The sequence below is a fragment of the Schistocerca serialis genome, chromosome 1 (assembly GCF_023864345.2).
Source record: "Schistocerca serialis cubense isolate TAMUIC-IGC-003099 chromosome 1, iqSchSeri2.2, whole genome shotgun sequence".
Classification (NCBI taxonomy): Eukaryota; Metazoa; Arthropoda; class Insecta; order Orthoptera; family Acrididae; genus Schistocerca; species Schistocerca serialis.
The window spans coordinates 476,802,122-476,822,511 of record NC_064638.1 but is presented as its reverse complement, the minus strand read 5'-3'; the positions used below and the strand labels follow the sequence as shown (position 1 = coordinate 476,822,511).

The 20,390-nt window shown below is 39.7% G+C and overlaps 1 protein-coding gene across 2 annotated transcripts in view; it reads right to left on the bottom strand.

The window, feature by feature from the left end:
- Positions 1-20,390, bottom strand: part of LOC126473597 (FACT complex subunit Ssrp1) — a 90,501-nt gene that overhangs the window by 53,833 nt on the left and 16,278 nt on the right. For both annotated transcript variants that reach the window (XM_050100751.1, XM_050100759.1), the window contains exons 3-6: positions 4,542-4,757; positions 2,950-3,048; positions 2,327-2,406; positions 2,014-2,149 (exon numbers count right to left, since the gene is read on the bottom strand). In XM_050100751.1, coding sequence (XP_049956708.1) covers positions 2,014-2,149; positions 2,327-2,406; positions 2,950-3,048; positions 4,542-4,757 — 531 coding nt within the window. The remainder of the gene's footprint in view (positions 1-2,013; positions 2,150-2,326; positions 2,407-2,949; positions 3,049-4,541; positions 4,758-20,390) is intronic.

Below are 20,390 nucleotides of genomic sequence, written 5' to 3'. Positions count from 1 at the left end.
ACACTTCTGATCACATTAAACCAGCTAACAAACAACAGTACTTATATTTTGATAGTTACCATCACTTCCATGTCAAATGTTCTCTCCACACAGCCTTGGCATTAAAGGCAAACATATTCAGATGCATACTGTTTACAGCAATACACAACCATTCTCACTTTCGTCTTCTCTGGAGCTTCCCCCCACCACGTATCCTGGTTCCTTTGCACCCATTACCGTCCTAAGCCATGTATACTCCTGTGACCAACCTCATTCTAAGACTTGCCCCATCCACCTTCCTACCACCACCTATCCCACCATATAACTGGTAAAACATACAATATCAAAGAGAGATCACCTGTGAAACGCTTCTACACTGGTATGACTACCATCAAGTTATCACTGAAGATGAATGGGCATAAAACAATGGTGTATATTGACAACACACAATATCCTGTTGCAGAGCATGCTCTGGAACATTACAGTTGTGCCTACTTCACCACACAAGCCATGTGAATTCTCCCCCAACTCCAGTTTCTCAGAGCTCCTTGCCTGTCTACTACATATTAATGCACTTAGCTTTCTGCTCCTATTAACTTTCGCAATAAGATATGAATATTATGAAGCTGCTGCTGCTGCTTTAACAGACTGAAGAGCCACAAACATTTCAAGGTGCTATGATAGAAGAAGATGAAGAGCTATTCCCAGTAAATGGGTTTACAAAATAAAGATGAATGCTGCTGGTTCAGTTTATAAGTTTAAAAGCCAAAATTGGAACTGTTATTTGACTTGCTCAGAACAAAATACAATCAAATAACACAGTTCTGTTCTTGAAGTGCCACTACTGGTGAAACCAGTGTACCACAAGAGTGGATCGAAGAGGAACAGCTGGTAGATATTTTGACTAAACCACTGTTGGCAGTTAGATTTCAACTGCTACTGAACAACATGTGAGTTTTTACATTATTAAATAATGAGAGAGTGCTGATGTTTAATGACATTTTCATTTAACAAATTCAGCACAATTTCAAACTTTTTGCATGTTGTTCACTATACATCATTTTTTTTTTACACAGCACTGCACATCTAGTATTTTTTCACATTTTGCTTGTGCTGCCTTGTTCAAAGAATGTTTCAATAAAGAGTTAATATTCTCGAAAACTCTCATGTTCTCTGCATAGAGGCTTGAACATGAACCTCCTGTTTCCTTTTCCTGTTTCCACCATTTTCTGCTAATACAGGGATCTACAATAATGTTTTCTGTGTTGTTTCTGTAACCTTGTTTACACAATCTTGTCTTTTCTGAATCTAAGAGAAAAAATATACCATAACCTCACTGAATAATTTTAAATGGTGGCGATGACTGTCAGAGCAAAAATGAATAGGAGAAGAGGGGCTGGGCACCCTGTCCTCCAATTCACTGTATGCATCACATTTCTTAAGTGATTCCTTGCTGTCTCTCTCTCTCTCCCTCCTGCACTTACAGAATCCTCCATATCATTCAAATCTTCCATACAGTATCAGCAGTCATCTATTGCTCCCAGGGCCCATTCAATACCACTTAATTAGAGTAATTATTCACCAAAATATCTCCCTCCCCAAAAAACATTCTTTAGCTATGCTTCAAAACAATGTTTCATTCTTAAATAGAAATTGCTCTTAAGTTTCTTTATTTTATAAAAAATTACATATGACCAAAAAATCTTACGTGAATCTACATGCTCCCTCACACTCTACTGTAGTCTTTGGTTTGGTTGGCTGATTTGGGGAAGGGGACCAAACAGTGAGGTCATCGATCCCAACGGATTAGGGAAGGATGGAAGGAAGTCAGCCACGCTCTTTCAAAGGAATTATCCCGACATTTGCCTGAAGCAATTTAGGTAAATCATGGAAAACCTAAATCAGGTTGGCCAGACACAATCTGAACCGTCATCCTCCCAAACGTGAGTCCAGTGTGCTAACCATGGCGCCACCTCACTTAGTCTCTGCAGTCCCTTCAAAAAAGTTAAAACGAAATATGCAGTAATTACTTACCACGAAGAACATCTGTCTACTATCTTTATGAGGCAGCACAAAAAGACGTAGTACAGTAGACATAGGTATCTTGTAATCAAATGTTTTACCATGGAGTTGGAAGAATGACTGAAAAATCTTGATATCATATCGACCTCTGAAAAAGGATAAATAAAATCAATTTACACATTCATAAAACACAGCTTAGATGTTGCTAATTTACTGTTATGAAATGAAATTTTTACATATGCAACAAAATATTACTACTTCAATAAACTGAAAACTTTTTAGAAGAAGAAAAAATAATCTCTTGAGGGGATCAGAGAAAACAAACCTTGGAGTTAAGCACTGAATCTCCTTAAATGTCGTTATTGCATCTCCAGATAAACTAATCACACTAGCTTGTTTCATCACCTGAAAGTGAACAGCAAATAATGTTTCAGAGATTAACATTCAACAGATTTTTTTTTTTAATGAGATGTGTTTTCAGTACACTTCTGTTAAGTTAGTAACAACAAAAAACAGGAACTGTGATCAACATTAGCAGATCACTTAAAAGTGTTTTATGGCCAAAGTTAATGTGGTGATGCAAGGTACAGAAACATCTCACTTAGTAACTATTAATTATGACTAGGTTTGTTTCCCACTGAAAACCACCATGAGAGCTTATAACTCTAGTATCATGTGCAGTTAAGAACTTTCACAGTTTTACTATACATTATGCACAGACCACTAGATCTGATGATGATTCTCAGAGACAACCAAAATCAACCTTAATGAATAACAATAATCTCTGTGATTCATGTGGAAAAGAAACTGTTACAAATTATAGGGTTCTCATAACCCAAAACACTAAATGTCACATTTCAGTTTTTAAAAAAGTGACACTGAAATCTAGTACATATTTAATTTGATAGAATGTGATTAAAAACAAAACATATATTTAAATGCACCCACATTTTGATGGAAGGCTTCTACAGGATCAATATCACCAGCCATCTCACTGGATGGAATGTGGAATCTCATTTCCATCAGACTTACAGGAGCATCATCATTCTGCAAAGCAAAAAGACAATGAAACATTCAGGAAAACAAAGCTCAGATCATTAAATCAAAGGTAAAGTATAATACAGATAGATAAAAAAATTCTACTTTTCAAGTGGCAGCAGGAGAAAATACATACAATATGTAGAAATGCATAAGCTCTTGGTGCCAGTGGCTCCTCCTCCTAGCAGAGGGGTTGAAGATAAAGAAAGAAGGATAAAGGAAAAGGACTAGTGAGGTTTAGGAAATGGGAAAGTTATAGGAAAGAATTGCAAAATCCTAGATCAGATGAGACATAATGGGCAGGATGAGAAAGAGAGGAAAAATCTTTAGCTCTTTGTATCTACACCGGATGAGATTTTAAAAACAAAGAATTTAAAGGTGAAAGACAATGCAATAAGCAAGACAGAGACTACCTAAAAAAATTGTGAAAGAGTAATAAGAACAGAACACTAAGTGCATTATGCATGGAAAATAGGGGAGAGGGGGGAGGGGAGGAGGTAAAAAATAGATAGGTAATAAAATAGTAAAAAACAATATTAAAAGGGAGCAAAGAAAAGAAATAGTTACTAAAAATTAACACTGAGACCACAGAAATATATGTGTAAATTTAGGCTCATGAGCATTCCTTTTCTTTGCTCCCTTTATCTTTTTATTGTTTATTTTCCGCCCCCTCTATTTCTTCCCACCTTGTTACCTGTCTATTATGTATAATGCCATTAGTTTTCCAGTCTTATGACCCATTCACAACATTTTTCCAGTAATCTCAGTCTTGCCTAATATTCTCTGTTCCACATTTAAGCTTTCTGGTTTTCAGATCTCATTAAGTGCAGATACCAATCAATCTCTCCTCATACCATCCAGGAAGTCTCCTCTAACCTACAATTTTGGGTGACTTTTTCATAACTCTTCCCATTTTCTAAACCTCATGAGTCCTTTTCCTTAATCCATCTTCTTTTTCCTTCAGTTCTGCCAGAAGGAGCCATTGGCTACAAAAGTTTCTGTGGTTCCATACCTTTTACAGGCTTTCTTCAACTGCTCCTTGATGAGTAGATTTTTTAATCTATCCAAATCATTTTTAATCTATCTAGATAAGTATTGGTCACTCAATGTCAAATAGCCTAATTTTGAAACATTTTCCTGTTCGGCCATCACCAATTTCATTGCAATTTTATGTAAAGTCTTGCACATGTCCCAAATTAACATTGGTGAATTTTCAGAACAAAGGTTGTGAGGGACTTACAACAGTGATATAATCACAAACACAGTACTAAAATTGTTGCATGATATTAAAAATACTTGACCTGTAACAAAACTAATGTGGAATTTCAACATAATTATCCAAAACCATAAGTGAAAATTATAATGAAAACTTTTAGGCATTGGTGAAATATTGTCTAAAATAACAATGTGAAAATGACTCGTATCTTGATTTCATTATTTTTATAAAGCATAATAATTTCATGATATTTAGATTACCAATAATAAAAGTGCGATAGAAATACCTGATGAAATTCTAGAGTGACTTCGTTTTTACCAGTTGTACATTGGGATACATTGTTCAGCGGTATCTCAAATGCAGTGTTACTTCCCACATCAAAGCTTAATACTGCACCAGAAAATTTTGCTGTACCCCAGTTCCATCCTTTCAAACTCAATTCTTTTTCTAACATATCTTTCTTGTAGTTACTAGAGAAGAATTTTGCCACTTTCTCTTGCTCCTGTAACAAGACAATAGTTTACAATAAGAATTTATTATGTGCAGTCAGAAAAGCTTTTGTGTGTATTAATGTGTTGGACAATTTCACCATTTAAATTTACATCCCTCTCAAGAAGCAATATACCATTTCTTCCTTTAAGAGAGGAAGACTTCATATGAATTACAAACCTTTAGGAGTTGCGGAACAGACAAAAAAAGGTCTTGAAACTTACTGTTATAAACTTAAGTCAAACTGCTATAAAAATGATTAAGAACTTTCTTGTGCCTCTTAGCAAGCACCAGACAATATCAATTTGACTCTTCCACACATTGCAAAATATGTGGGCCAATGATAACTAGAAATTCTTTCTTGTCTTAAATTATTTTATAATTTGTTATACATGAAGTGCTGAGATTCACAAGGGCCTAAGGCACACCATTGTCAATTTTGAAATTTTAGCATGAATGCTCCCTCCTGGTATCTGTTCATCTTACAGTGTACCAGCTTTGTCAGTTCGCTAAGCTCGCATTAGATAAATGAACATAACGTGAAACTCATCTCACCAATTTCTCCGATATTCACCTCCAAGTGGGCATAAAACATAATTTTGTTGCCCTGTGCTGATCAATTGTTGCCTAGGATTGCCAACAGAGTGTAGCATCTACACCACATATGTAGTAACACTTTGTGATTGGAGACATAGCGGTGCAAAGTCGTAAAGAAATCAAGGCTAGCGAATGAAACCTTTCATAGTCTGCAAAATGGACACTGATGATTTCAGAACCTATAAAGTGTTAATGAAGTCTACACAAAACCAAAAGTTGATGTACATTGTAACAACATACATTTCAAAAATTTTACTTTGATGAAGTTATCAACAGGTTGCCAGGAACTGTTGTTGAAAGTAACATTCTTCATTGTCGTCTTGGGAGGCCACCATTTTCTGCATGTCACATTGAGGAAAACCACAGTTTGTCATTTCCCAGAGTACATAGACATCTTACAAAATCCAGTGCCAAAATACATACTTGGAAGGCTCCGACCTTCACTGATATAAGAGTACAACTACAGAGTGGCAAGTTAAGTTTTCATCTCTTTCTACGCTTTCTTTGTAATATATTTATTAAATTTTGTGTGTGTTTCTCTGTTTAAGAGGTTTAATCTCGCATTTTTGTAAGTGTAGATTCATTCAGTCTGTAACACAACAGTTGCTCATTGAACAGCCAGCTACGTAACTCATTAACACATCAGCATCCATTGGTGACACATCAGGAGGGCAGCAAATTGCATATCTACAATTGTCTGCTTTTATGGTTGACTTCTTCACTCAGTCTTGCTAGTATGGCTAGGATGTGTGTGTGCTGTGTGCAGATACTGGAGGAGCTGACCACAGCTCGAGAACAGCTAAAAGCATTTTTGGCTACGGTCAATCACCTTCAGGCTGCTGCCTTGTGTGTAGAAGTGGCACAGAATCTGGCGCACCGCATGGGACACCTCAGGTGTCGCTTGTTTCGTCTACAGGCTCTGCTTCCAAGGCATCTCCTAGAGCATCTGATGCGTTGGATCTGCCCTCACAGCGGGGCGAGTGGTAACACGTTCGCATTGCTTAAGGCAGAGGGCCAATGTGGTGACTTGCTGCCTGGCCTCAGCTACTCACCCTGTGAGTGGACAGATGGCCGCTCCTTCAACAGGGTCCCAGCAGGCACACGAGGGGAGCTCCTATGTTAGGCGTGTTATGGAACCCCTTAGGCAGATAGCATTCAGGGCGAGAAAGAAGGCCGATGTACACTCAGTATGTCTGCCAGCGGCCTCATCCGAAATGTGGAGGAGGCCTTGCTTGTGGATATCGAGCGTGCAGGGTGCAGTCATCTGGAGTTTGTGACTCACACCAGCACCAATGATGCCTGTCATTCTGAGGTGATCCTCATTTCATACAGTTGTTGGCAGAGGTGAAGAAGACTGCTGGTGTCATGCGCAGGATGCAAGCAGAGCTCATAAGCTGCAGCATGGTTCTCACAGTGGATTGGGTTCTTCATCGAGTCTGTGATGGTCTTTGCTGCAGATTTCTAGACCTGTGTTATTGTGTGGGGATTTTTAGGAATACCCTTGATAGGTCAGAGTTGCACTACACAAAAAAATCAGCTATTGGGTAGTAGAATACTTGTGGAGTGAACGTGAGGGTTTTTATGCTAGGTGGTAGTTTGAAGTGCTCTGATGGACACTTGCCAGTTGATATGCAGCTTAGGACTAAACGGCATTCAGAATAAAGACACTTTGACTATCACAATTTTATCAGTAAACTGTCTAATAATCTGTAATAAAGTTCCGTTCTCACACTCAAATTATTCTTGGCACTGATAGCTGGCTGAAACCCGAAGTGAAAAGCTCTGAGATATTTAATGAGTTGTGGACCGTATATCGGAGAGAAGATTAAAAACCACAAGAGGGAGAGTGTTCATTGCATTTGACAGAAGTATTGTCTCTATTGAGGTCAAAGCTGAGTGTGACAATGAAGTCATCTGATTGTGTATAACAGATGTAGGTGAAACCAAATTAATTGTTGGAGGTTTTTACAGGCCAACCGATTCTGTGTGACAGTTATAGAGTGATTCAGATAGAGTCTATGGTCAATAGCACTTAAATAACCAGAGCATGCAATACTACTTGGAGGCGACCTTAATCTGTTGAGTACAGACTGGTGTATGTAGGGATTCATTATTTGGGGAGGGGGAGAACAGGGTCCAGAAAGTCAGTCATGCAAAATACTTCTGAACCCATTGTCTGAAAATTGTCTCGAGCAGCTAGCTCAGCAGCCCACATGCCCACATGCAACGGAAATATCTTATACCTCGTAGCTACAAACAGGCCAGAACTTATCGACATTGTCCATACAGAAACAAGGACTAGCAATCACGATGTTACTATAGCAACTATAATTACAGAAGTTAATAAACCAGTCAACAAAGGTACGTGAGCATTTCCACTAGCTAGAGCAGATAAGCTGTTATGAGCATCTCATTTGGACAGGGAACTGTCATCATTAGTTCCAGTAAGATGGATGTACAGAATTATAGGCAGAGTTTACACAGATTGTAAATTGTGGTCCGAAGATGCACTCTTGGTTCAAAAGGGGATGCACAAATGACAACAAGCAAAGGTTAGTAGAGATTCGGACGCCTGTGAAAAAATCTATGTGCAAAACATACAACAAACTACCACCATCACACCTTAGCAAAAGATCTGGTAGAGAACCAAGAAAATTCTGCTATTATGTAAAATCGCTAAGCAGGTCTAAGGCTTCCATTCAGTCCCTTGTTGGCCAGTCTCATGTGGCAGCTGAAGATAGCAAAACGAAAGCTGAAGTTTTAAATTTCACACTCAAGAAACCATTCACACAGGAGAATCATACAAACATACCATCACTTGACCATCGGACAGACTCCCAAATGGAAGACATAGTGATAAGCATATCTGGCGTAGAGAAACAACTGAAAGGCTTGAAAGCAAATAAATCACCAGGTCCAGATGGAATCCCAGGTCAATTTTACTCTACATCATTGATCCCTTACCTAACTTGAAATTATCGTGAATGGAAAAAAATCACAGGTGATTCCAGTATATACAAAGGGTAAAAAATGGACCTGCAAAATTGCAGACCAATATCCCTAACATATTTTTGCAGCAGAATACTTGAACATATTCTCAGTTCGAATTTAATAAACTCTCTCGAGTCTGAAAAGTTGACGTCCATGAATCAGGATGGCTTTAGAAAGCCACACTGGTGTGAAACTCAGCTTGACCTTTTCTCACTTTGTATACTGAGAACTATGGATGAAGGGCATATTTCTAGATTTCCAAAAAGCACCTGACACTGTCGCACGCTGTTAACAAAGGTATGAGCACATGGAATAAGTTCACGGATATGTGAGTGGCTCGAAGACTTCTTACATAATACCGAGTGGTTATAATTAAACTTTCCCTATTTAACACTTCATAACACGGAAACTAATTACCGTATGAGTACCAAACTTGGTAGCATTAATGCCCAGAGTGTGGTGTGCATAATTTCAATTCGTCACAGCACCACCGTCCAGTTCCAACTATGGCCACCAGGTGCCGTGATCTGTCATTGTGAGTCATAGTCTCACACACCTGATCAGTCGCAGTGCACTTGTTGACGTGTCAAAATGAGCTTGGACTAAAGGAGTAGGGCATTAGTGGTGAAGCCCTATTATAGAAATAACACGAATGTTGCAGCTGCACTTTGAGAATATCACTGGCTGAAAGGATTGTGGAAGGGTCCTCTTTCTCCGCCTGCTGTGCGGAGCATGATGATGAAGTTCAAATGAACTGGAGAACTGGGCATCATTCCAGGAAGACGCTGACGACTGGTTGCACCATAAGTGGTTGAAGAAGTCAACATTCCTATGGCAGACAACACTGCACACAATTCCCTATCAACAGGCAGTGTGCGTGCTGTATCACGACAGTTGAACACCCCATGGTCCACTGCACGGAAGGTGCTTCGAACCATTCTCAAATGATATCCGTACAAGATCCAGATGCAGAACAATGTGTTGACTTTGCTCTCCACTTTCTCGCACGGACTGAAATAGACGAGAGGTGGCCTTGGACCATACAATGGACATATGAAGCTCGTTTTTATCTGACGGGTGAGGTGAACACACAGTATTGCCGAGTGTGGGGATCTTCACCTACAATGATTGTGCATGAAGTTCCTCTGTATGGTGAATGTGTCAGTGTATGGTGTGGCTTCATGGCTATGTTCGTCACTGCCCCATTCTTTTTTGAACAGGTTGGCACGAAGGACCACAGACATGCAGCGTGACTGGCCAGCGTTACTGCAATATGCTTTGCCAGCATGTCATACCCGCCCTACAGGAGAGAGACGCACTGAATTCAACAGTTTTCATACACGATTGGGGGCCAACTGCACATTGGTCATGAAGTTCATCTGCTTCTCCAAAACACATTTGGAAATTATCAAATTATCAGCTGATCTTATCCAACTGCTTGGCCGGCATGATCACCTGGCCACACTCCCTGTGGTTTCTGATAGTGGGGCTACCTGAAGGACTATGTTTACCAAGGAAACATTCACATATCTGAAGTGCTCCATATCCGTGAGAGTTTGCCAGCATACCTACGGACATGCTTTGCTGTGCAGGATGCAATCTGCACACTGATGGGCACCATATTGAGCCCCTTTTGTGGCAGTAATGGTACCAGTATGTAATCGTAAGATGTGTCATAGCAGCGCATTAAAAGCGTTTCAATTGAATTGGTCCTGCATTATTTCTCTTCCCCTTGTCCTTGACATTAATTCTACCAAGTTCGGTGCTTGTACAGTAATTAGTTCCTGTATTATAATGTGTTAAATAGGGAAAGTTTAATTATAACCACCCGGTAGAACCCAGTATGTTGTCCTCGATGGTGAGTGTTCATCGGAGACTAGTGTATCGTCAAGTGTGCCCCAAGGAACTGTGATAGAACCGCTGTTGTTCTCTATATACAAAATGATTTCGCAGACAGGGTGTGCAGCAATCTGTGGTTGTTTACTGATGAAGTCATGGTGTTCAGTAAGGTGCCGAAGTTGAGTGACTGTAGGAAGATACAAGACGACTTAGAGAAAATATCCAGTTGGGGTGATGAATGGCAGCTAGCCCTAAATGTGGAAAAATGTAAGTTAACGCGGATGAGTAGGAAGATCAAATCTGTGATGTTTGGATACGGTATTACTACTGTCCTGCTTGACACAGTCAAGTTGTTTAAACATCTGGGCATAATGTTGCAAAGGGATATGAGGTGGAACGAGCAAGTAAAAGCCATAGGAAAGGTGAATGGTCGACTTCAGTTTCTTGGAAGAATTTTAGAAAAGAGTGGTTCACCTATAAAGTAGACCGTACGTAGGACGCTAGTGCAACCTTATCTTGAGTACTGTTCAAGTGTTTGTGATCTGTACCAGGTCAGACTGAAGGAAGACAATGAAGCAATTCGGAGGCGGGCTGCTAGATTTGTTACCGATACATTCGAATAACATGTAAATGTTATGGAGATGCTTCGGGAACTCAAACTGGAATCCCTGGAAGGAAGGCAATGTTCTTTTAGAAAGACACTATTGAGAAAATGAGAACCAGCATTGGAAGCTACCCACCGAACGAACCTACTGCCTCCAACATATATTGCACGTAACAATCACAAAGATAAGAAACAAGAAATTGGGCTCATATGGAGGCATATAGACAGTCATTTTTCCCTTGCTCTATTTGCGAGTGGAACAGGAAAGGAAATGACAAGTAGTGGTACAGGGTAGCCTATGCCACGCACCGTACAGTGGCTTGCCAAGTATCGCTGCAAATATAGATGAAATATCAACCTTGGAACTGAAAGACTTAACGATACTACTAGATTTGCGCGCGCATGTTTTGCACATTTAGCATTTGTTCATTTGTTCTGATTCTATGTTCATAATAATTACAAACTTTTCAACTGTCAAAAATACACTACTGTCAGTATATGACTGTGTGGTGTCTGTTCGGACGCGTCTGAAAGAACAGACACCACGCATTCACATTACTGATTTGCTTTGATGGGCAATGACATCAAAATATTCAGTGCGGCTGCACATTTACATTTGACCACCAGCGGGAATCTAAAATTAGTGTGGAGGACAAGGATTGGGACTGTGGATAGGTGGTGCCAGGTGGGAATGTAAGGCAATCTGGGAACGTGCCAAAGTAGTCCATGAATTTACAATACACTGTGGCCGGGTAGCGCAGTGGTTAATGCAACTGCCTAGTAAGCATGAGATCCCAGGTCCGAGTCCCGAACCGGCACATATTTTCACTCATCAGTGTTGATTCTGTACAAAGTCCTGATGTAACTGATATCATTAGTTACTTCCTTCTCTTTTCTTTCTCTTCCCTTCCCTTCAATTTATATACTGTTGTCACTAGCCTGTAAATGAAATTTTTGTACTTACATTAATGATGATGATAAAAATATTAATTAAAACATCATAATTTAAAATGGGTACACTATTTTCTCCTTGGAAATATGGGATGTTGAAACTTGGTTAAAAAACAAATTTAAACTATGGGACGGATGGTTCGCCCCAAAATTCGATTTTCACAAACATCTATTTTTCTCAAAACTTTGTGTTTTGGGCCCTTATGGTTCTCAGTGCCTCATATCTTTTCTACTATATCGTTGTTGTGACTCGCCGATCTTTCAAAGTGCCGCCGTGCAGTTACGCGTGTCCTCTACATGCGGCGCTGTCTGCCAGCCATGCAGCAGCAGCAGCAGCAGCAGCGCCACCCAAGCGGCCAGCCAGCGGCCGCTAGACTTGGACACAGTTATGATTTGACTGTTAAAGTGTACACACGTCTTACTCTGTTTACTTGATCTGTGACTCATGTATCGCGTCTTCCTTGAAATATATTTGTTCAACTTGAAGTTATAACAATAGTCGATGAAGAAACGATACCGCATAACTGACAAAAGTGCTGATTTTTCGTTTTTCAGTCAGATGATGTCGTTGACCACACGCACGTCTGCTCTTAACGCCATAATGCTGAAGTTTTAATTATTTAACATGAAAAAATTATCTAAAACAATACCGCGTATGTGACACAGCAAATAGATGGCGATACCGCGGAACTGTAGAGAATTAAATTTCGCGTATCTACAATCTATGGATACTGTAAACAATACCACATAAATACAAAAGCGCGCGCAGCCACAGGACATTGTTACTGCCTTATTACGTATTTAATAGTGCTCAAAAGTGGTTCCATGCTTGTAGCTTCATTTGTGACAATAGACAGCGATATAGATGACGATCTTTTTACTGAAGAAGAAATTGTTTCTCAGCTGAAATCAGCTTATGAAAGTGGAGGATCGTTCCCGAGAGTGACTGACAGCGGTAAGAAAATTGTGTTACTATTCACCTTTGAATATTACTAGCACCGCAAGTGTCTTACTGTGATAGAAATCAGAACGCTCCCACCACTCGTTCTGTGTTTTATTTATTTCTGCCAAAGATTTCTGGACTGTCCACTTTCTTGTAGGATCTCCCAAAAATGCCGAACAAACAACAGGCGAGAAAAGTCGTAACGCTGAAGTTACATTTACCAAAGAAGACTTCATTTCGTATATGGGGTTCTCGGTTACTGTTCCTGCTACATCTAATGACGCAGGTAAATTTTCTTGGGATTATTGTTAATAGTATTACTGATGCCGTCGTTTTCATTAATACATGAATCTGAGCTTCATCTTTGTCTGCTTAAATTAATTTATAAATATTTTTCATTCTAGAAACTTCAGTGGCTGTATCCAACAATGCTCAAAATGAAACAATAGTCACAGTTTCCACTTGAGACGGCAATACTTTACATTCATTGCTATGTGATGGTGCTCATTGTTTGCCAAACACTCTGGATAAATTATTGGAAGATCACGGGAGCAATAATGATGCTGACAGTGAAGGCCAAGAATTTAATGATGAAGTAAGCACTGACAGGAAAAGCAAGTCTAAACCACATCCTGAAGATTGGAAGAAAAATTGCCAGTAAAATTCTGAGAATGCATGGACAGGCGTATATTGGATACAAAAGAAGTCAAATTGGTAAAATCACTCATGATACTCCAAGAGAGGCACGAAAATTAGGTCCAACATGTACTTCGAAGATGCGCCAGAAATCCGTTCAAAGGAAGTGTCATCAGTTTTCTACTGATGATAGGCAGGCAATGTTTAACACATTTTGGGAAACGATGTCATGGGATCAGAGGAAGGTTTACATTATCAACCTTGTGGACATGATTCCAACCAAATGTCCAGGGAAGAACTGTGGCGAATCCAGGAGAAAAGGGATGCTCATTTATCATTTGAAAAATGAGCTGAGGAAACAAAAGTATGCAAAAAGATGTTTCTCAATACTCTTGGGATTAAAGAATGGACTGTCCAATATAGGTTAGGTAATTCCACACGTGGGTCGAGTCCTGATACAGAATCGTCACCATTTCGAATCAAACACACGAAGAAGAAAGATGAGAGAACCTCCATGAAAAAATTCCTGGACTTGCTTCCGAAACTTCTGTCGCATTACTGCAGAAAATCCTCCTAGAAGTTGTACCTTGAGCCTATTCTACAATCCAAACAACAGCTGTATGGACTATGTGGAAAAATGTCATGCAGAGAAGGTTTCACCATTTAGTCGGGCTACCTTTAACTTGATTTTAGAAGATGTTAGTTTATTTTCCCCCAGGAAAGACCAATGCTACTTCTCTTGTAGTTACATGCTTGGTAACTTGAGTGACGACGTGTGGAAGCAACACACAGACCAGAAAGAGCAGGCAAGGATGCAAAAAGATGCTGACAAGAAAGAAGCTCTGCTCAGTGTACACCATGGACTTATAGGCCATGAAAGTAGCTCTATTTTTAAGTGCAAGTGCAGTTTATTATAAAACAAAGTTGGCTGTTCATAACTTTACAATGTATAATTTAGAAAGTCGTATTGTAGTATGTTACTGGTTCGATGAAACACAAGGTGGTTTGGTTGCATCATGTTTTGCCTCATGCATTCTGGACACCCTATCCAGAACGATTAAGGAAAATCCTGTTCAAGTCGTTCTGTATTCAGATGGCAGCACATATCAGAACAGAAATGTGATATTATCAAATGTTCTTTTAAGATTGGCAATTTATACTGGAGTATTGATTCCACAAAAGTTTTTGGAGAAAGGCCATACTCACATGGAATGTGACTTGGTTCACAGTTCCATTGAGTGCAAGCTTAAAGGACATGAAGTTACACTTCTTAGCCAATACGTTACCATATCAAAGAAGCGAGAAAACAACCACAGCCATACAAAGTCCATTACCTAAATAATTCCTTTTTCATCAACTACGCAGAGAAAAGTTTGTGGCTGTACGACTCAGTTAGGCCTGGAAGAGCTGTAAAAAATAACCCTGCAGTTACCGATCTGAGGGCACTACAGTACCGCCCAAATGGTATTATTTACTACAAGTGCTCTTCCAACAAGGTGTGGCAAGAATTACCGAGACGTCCAAGGAAAGTTCTTGGAGATGTTTGCTTCCCGTAACTATATGAGGAAAGAATGAAAATCAAGAAATCCAAATGGGATCATTTACAACAACTTAAATCTGTTCTTCCTAAAGATTGTCATAGTTATTATGACAACATTCCTTATGAATGAAAATTATGGTGCAGGTGACTGTGTGATGAGTATCAGTGCAGTGTAATTCTCTTTTGCTGCTTTGAGTGATGTTTAGGATTTTTCTTGAAGAAATGTGCAGACATTATCGGAACTATGTAAACAGTAGATTTATTTAAAATGTTTCTATGAAATCTTTCAATAAAAAATGATTAACTCTCCAAAATGTGTTCTTACTAGCTTTCTCAGCACCAAATACCAACATAAATGTGTCGGGCCAGGAGACTGACAAACAAATACCGCGTAAGTATCAGATCATGGCATAAATACCGAGACAATTCCGTGTATGTGCCGTAATTAAGCTTTCTAAAGTGTATTTTTTTGTTTCACATTTTTATTTGATCCAATATTTTCTTGTAGTGCTATGATGCAAATCTAGGGCCCCTATGAAATGTATTAGGCATTTTAGACAGTTTTTTATCCCTCATGTAAAATTCTTATTTTGCTACTTACATAGTATTGTTTCTTCACTGACGATATATAGAGTAAAAAGTAGCATATCCATGCTGCCATTCGATCTAAGCAAACCAGGCATCTAAGTAATCTACATCTACATCTACATCCATACTCCGCAAGCCACCTGACGGTGTGTGGCAGAGGGTACTTTGAGTACCTCCCTTCTATTCCAGTCTCGTATTGTTCATGGAAAAGAGAATTGTCGGTATGCCTCTGTGTGGGCTCTAATCTCTCTGATTTTATCCTTACGGTCTCTTTGCGAGATATACGTAGGAGGGAGCAATATACTGCTTGACTCCTCAATTCAGGTATGTTCTCGAAACTTCAACAAAAGCCCGTACCGAGCTACTGAGCGTCTCTCCTGCAGAGTCTTCCACTGGAGTTTATCTATCATCTCCGTAATGCTTTCGCGATATTTCATGTCTGCTTGTGTCTGTATATGTGTGGATGGATATGTGTGTGTGTGCGCGCGCGCGCGAGAGTGTATACCCGTAGTTTTTCCCCCTAAGGTAAGTCTTTCCGCTCCCGGGATTGGAATGACTCCTTACCTCCCTTAAAACGCACATCCTTTCGTCTTTCCCTCTCCTTCCCTCTTTCCTGATGAGGCAACAGTTTGTTGCGAAAGCTTGAATTTTGTGTGTATGTTTGTGTTTGTTTGTGTGTCTTTCGACCTGCCAGCGCTTTCGTTTGGTAAGTCACATCATCTTTGTTTTTTGATATAAATTTGATCATATGTTACACATCAATATAGGAATCCATACAATTACTGATCCAGCTGAACAGCAGAACATCTACAGAACCTAAATAGATATCCTTGCATAATAGGTGCTGTGTCCATTTTGTAATCACTTACAACTGATAATCAAATAAACTGGACACACCATTACGAAAGGATAGGGATGGCAGCAGGCCACAGGAACCATTTTGGCATTTGCATGGAATGACTTAGTGGGACCACTGAAAAACTAGGTCACACGGGCATATGATCTGTCGTCGTGCCAACTGCAAGTCTGGTATGTTAGCAACTGTGCCACCTCATTCAAAGGCTGCAATGAATACACCAAGTGAAGAGGCCTGCACTGGATAGTCTAGTGTGTAATGCTGTATCAAAATACTCTTCAGGCCGAAGGCACAGTGACATTTATTTATGTTCAGATTCAAAAGCCAGTCTCTGCATTACTGTCAATCATCTGCTGATCTTCATTTCACTACACTCGTCTCATATTGCAATATTTCTACAGAGAACAGCATCGCCTGCAGATACTCTCGTGGAGGTTCCAACTACACCTGAGAAGTGGCATGCTGGAGGCAATGTGGGGACGTCAATTGAGAGGGTTTAATAGGACAGAGGAAAGGGATACTGTTGGGTGGAGGGTGCTGGATAGACTGAGGCCAGGACAATTCCAGGAGTGGAGAATGTTTCTTAAGGATAGCTACCATCTGCATAGTTGAGAAGCTGGCGGTGGAGGAAGGGATCAATATGGCTCAGATTATGAAGCAGCCATAGAAATTGAGTGTGTTATGCAACTACATGTTGTGCCACCAGAAGGTCAACTTTGTTCTTGACAACAATTTGATGGTGACCTTTCATCCTGGTTGGTAGTAATACGAACATAAAAAGCCGTACAGTGTTAGCTGCAGAGCTGGTACATGGCATGGCTGCTTTCACAGTTGGCCTAGCCTCTGATGGGACAGGATAAGCCTGTGACAGGACTATACCCAAGCCGCTGAACTTTGCATTGTCATTTCAAGTTGGGAGCAGAACAGGTTAACAAGTAAATAAAGAACGAGAAGCAAGAAGAGCTAGATGTGAATCAATTCCAGCGTGGTATTCGCTGCCGGTCATGATGTCAGAGCTCCCACACTGCCGGCTTCGTTTGGTGTGAAAATAAGCAACGTGCATTGTGATCATTTCTACTGTGTCCTGGCATTGTGCTGCACTTTGGTTTGCTGTGGTTTAGAACATTCTGATACTCCAAAAAACTTCATTCGCCTAGTGGCAATCCTTTGCATCAAGGCATGTCACTAGACAGTAAGGCACTGAAGTTACTACAAAGAACTCTTGAGTTTTATGAGCAGGAGAAAGGACACGCAAGTACTCATGGACAGCCATCAGTTCCTGTTGATAAAGTTATGATACGAACATCAAAAGTTCTTGAACTACTGCAAAAACAATAGTAAGTAAGGGATTGTTACTGCAGAAGTCGAAAGGTGTAGACACAAGTCTTAACACTTCTGAGCCATCTGGTTCGGATAATATATTTTTAGTGACACCTGGAAAAAAGAAAAAACAACCTCACCCTGTCACAGAATTGGATTTTTTCAAAACTGGTACAACCACAAGCATATTTATGCTTACTACATCAGGAAAGACTTTCCTACAGTAGCAAAGTTAGTAGTAACGTTAAAAGAAAGTGAACTTTTCAGGGGTTCCAACGTCACTAAAAATTGTGCAAAAAGCACGTATTTCCATTACAAAGCATTAAAAATGCAAAGCCCAGTTAGAAAACATGCATATTGTTATGGCTCAAAGCATAATCTTGCATAAAACTATGGGAAAGACATTCATTCGTTTTGTGTTTGTAAGATGAACATGAAGACAATTTTGACGCTGATTCCAGTGACAATAGGAAGCTGAATGGAATTGCACACAGTCCCCTTAAAAAGAAGCTGGATGGAATTGCACACAGTCCCCTTAAAATGGTGAGTGGAAAGATATGACTATCGATCATTTGTTGCATCATTGTCATTATAAGAGCGAAAAGTTACAATCTTGGTCACTACTTATCTTGTAAACTACGTACCATATCGTTTTCAAAATATCAGGCACCATCAAATGCTTATTTTCTGAATTTCTTTGGTCTGTTATCGAAAACATTTGCTTTATTGTGATTATATATACATTATTGTGTGTTTGTTTATTTTCTGTCATTGTGGTAGCAAGTGAAAACCTAATTCGTATGTATACTATTATTGTGCAATAGCTTACATTTACCAAATGGAACAGAAAACCATATTGTCTGCTATGTGTAAGAGGCTGCTGTTGCAACTTGAAGTAATGAGAACTGTCAAGAGCAATGTTTTGCCAGTGCATGTATACAGTAGGAGGAACTGGGTGGGTGAATTTGCCAGGGCTTGCACCTTGGTCTCCCCTATGGTTCCTGTGGCAAGGGGCTGGGAGTGGGAGTTGCATAAAAAGGACTAGGATATTCTATAGGTTGGGTGAGCAACAGAACAGCACTTTAGGAGGGGTGAGAAAGATTTCAGGTAGGATGCCCTCACTTCAGGGAAGGATGAGAGGTAATCAAAGCCCTGGCAAAGGATATGGTTCAGTTGTTCCAATCCAGAGTGATACTGAGCAACAAAGGTGGCATTCCTTTTTAGCTGATTCTTGGGGTTGGTTGGAGGATTGAGAGTGTATGAGTGTTTTGAGTCATCAGTCTTGTGTAAGGGTTGATGCAGCCCACCAAGAGTTTTCCTCCTGTGCCAATTCTATTTGTCTCCGAGTTGCATTTGCATCCTACATCCTCAATTATATGCTGGATTTTTTTCCAATCTCTGTCTTCCTCTACAGTTTTTACCCACTATAGCTCCTTCTAGTATCATGTTTTAACAGAGGTCCTACTAATCTATCCCGTTTCCTTCTCAGTGTTTTCCTTGCTGATTCTGCAGCGAACTTCCTCATTCCTTATCAGTCAACCTAATTTGCAACATTTGTCTGTAGCACTGCATTTCACATGCCTCGATTATGTTCTGTTCTCGTTTACCAGTCCATGTTTCACTACCACACACTGCAGTACTCCAAACATAAATTTTCAGAAATTTCTTTCTCAAATTAAGGCTTATGTTTGAAACTACTTGACTTTTCTGGGTCAGGAGTGCCCTTCCAGCCAGTGCTATCTGCTTTTTATATCCTCCTTGCTCTGTTCATCACTGGTTATTTTCTGCCCAAGTAGCAGAATTCCTTGACTTCGCCTACATCTTGATTCTCAATTCTGACATTAAGTTTCTCACTGTTCTCATTTCTGCTACTCCTCATTACTTTAGTCTTTCTTCAACTTACACTCATATTGTGTACTAATTATACTGTTCGTTATATTCAACACATCCTGTAATACTTCCTCACGTTCACCAAAGACAGCTACGTCATCTGAAAATCTTGACATTGATATCCTTTCACATTGAATTTTAATTCCATTCTTAAACCTTTCTTTTATATCCATCACTGTTCCTACGAGGTACAGATTGAACAGTGGAGGGAAAAGGCTACATTTCCGCCTTACACTGTGTTTCGTCCGAGCGCTTCGTTCTTGGTCTTTTGTTCTCTTCTGATTGTTGTATAAAGTTTATATTATCTGTCTTTCTCCATAATTTACCCCTATTTTTCTCAGATTTTCAAACATCTTGCACCATTTTACACTGTCGAACAATTTTTCTAGGTCAACAAATCCTATGAGCGTGTCTTCATTTTTCTTCAGCCTTGCTTCAATTACCAGCTGCAAGATCAGAACCGCCTTTCTGGTTGCTTGGCTTTCCTAAAGCCAAAATGATCATCATCTAACACATCTTTGATTTTGATTTTCTTTTCCTATCTTCTGTATATTATTCTTGTCAGCATCTTGGATGCGTGAGCTATTAAGCTGATTGTGCAATAATTCTTGGAGTTGTCTTTTCTTGCAATCTTCGGAAACGTGTGGATGATGTTTATCCATGTCAGGTGGGACACCACCAGTCTCATACAGTCTATTACACCAACGTGAAAAATCGTTTTGTTGCCACTTCCCCCAATTACTTTAGAAATTTCAATGGAATGATACCTACCCTTCCACCTTATTTGATCGTAAGTAATCCAAAGCTCTAAAAATTCTGATTTAATACTGGATACCCTACCTCTACCCTGTCAAACTGGAACCCTACCTCTATCCTGTCAAACCAGATCCC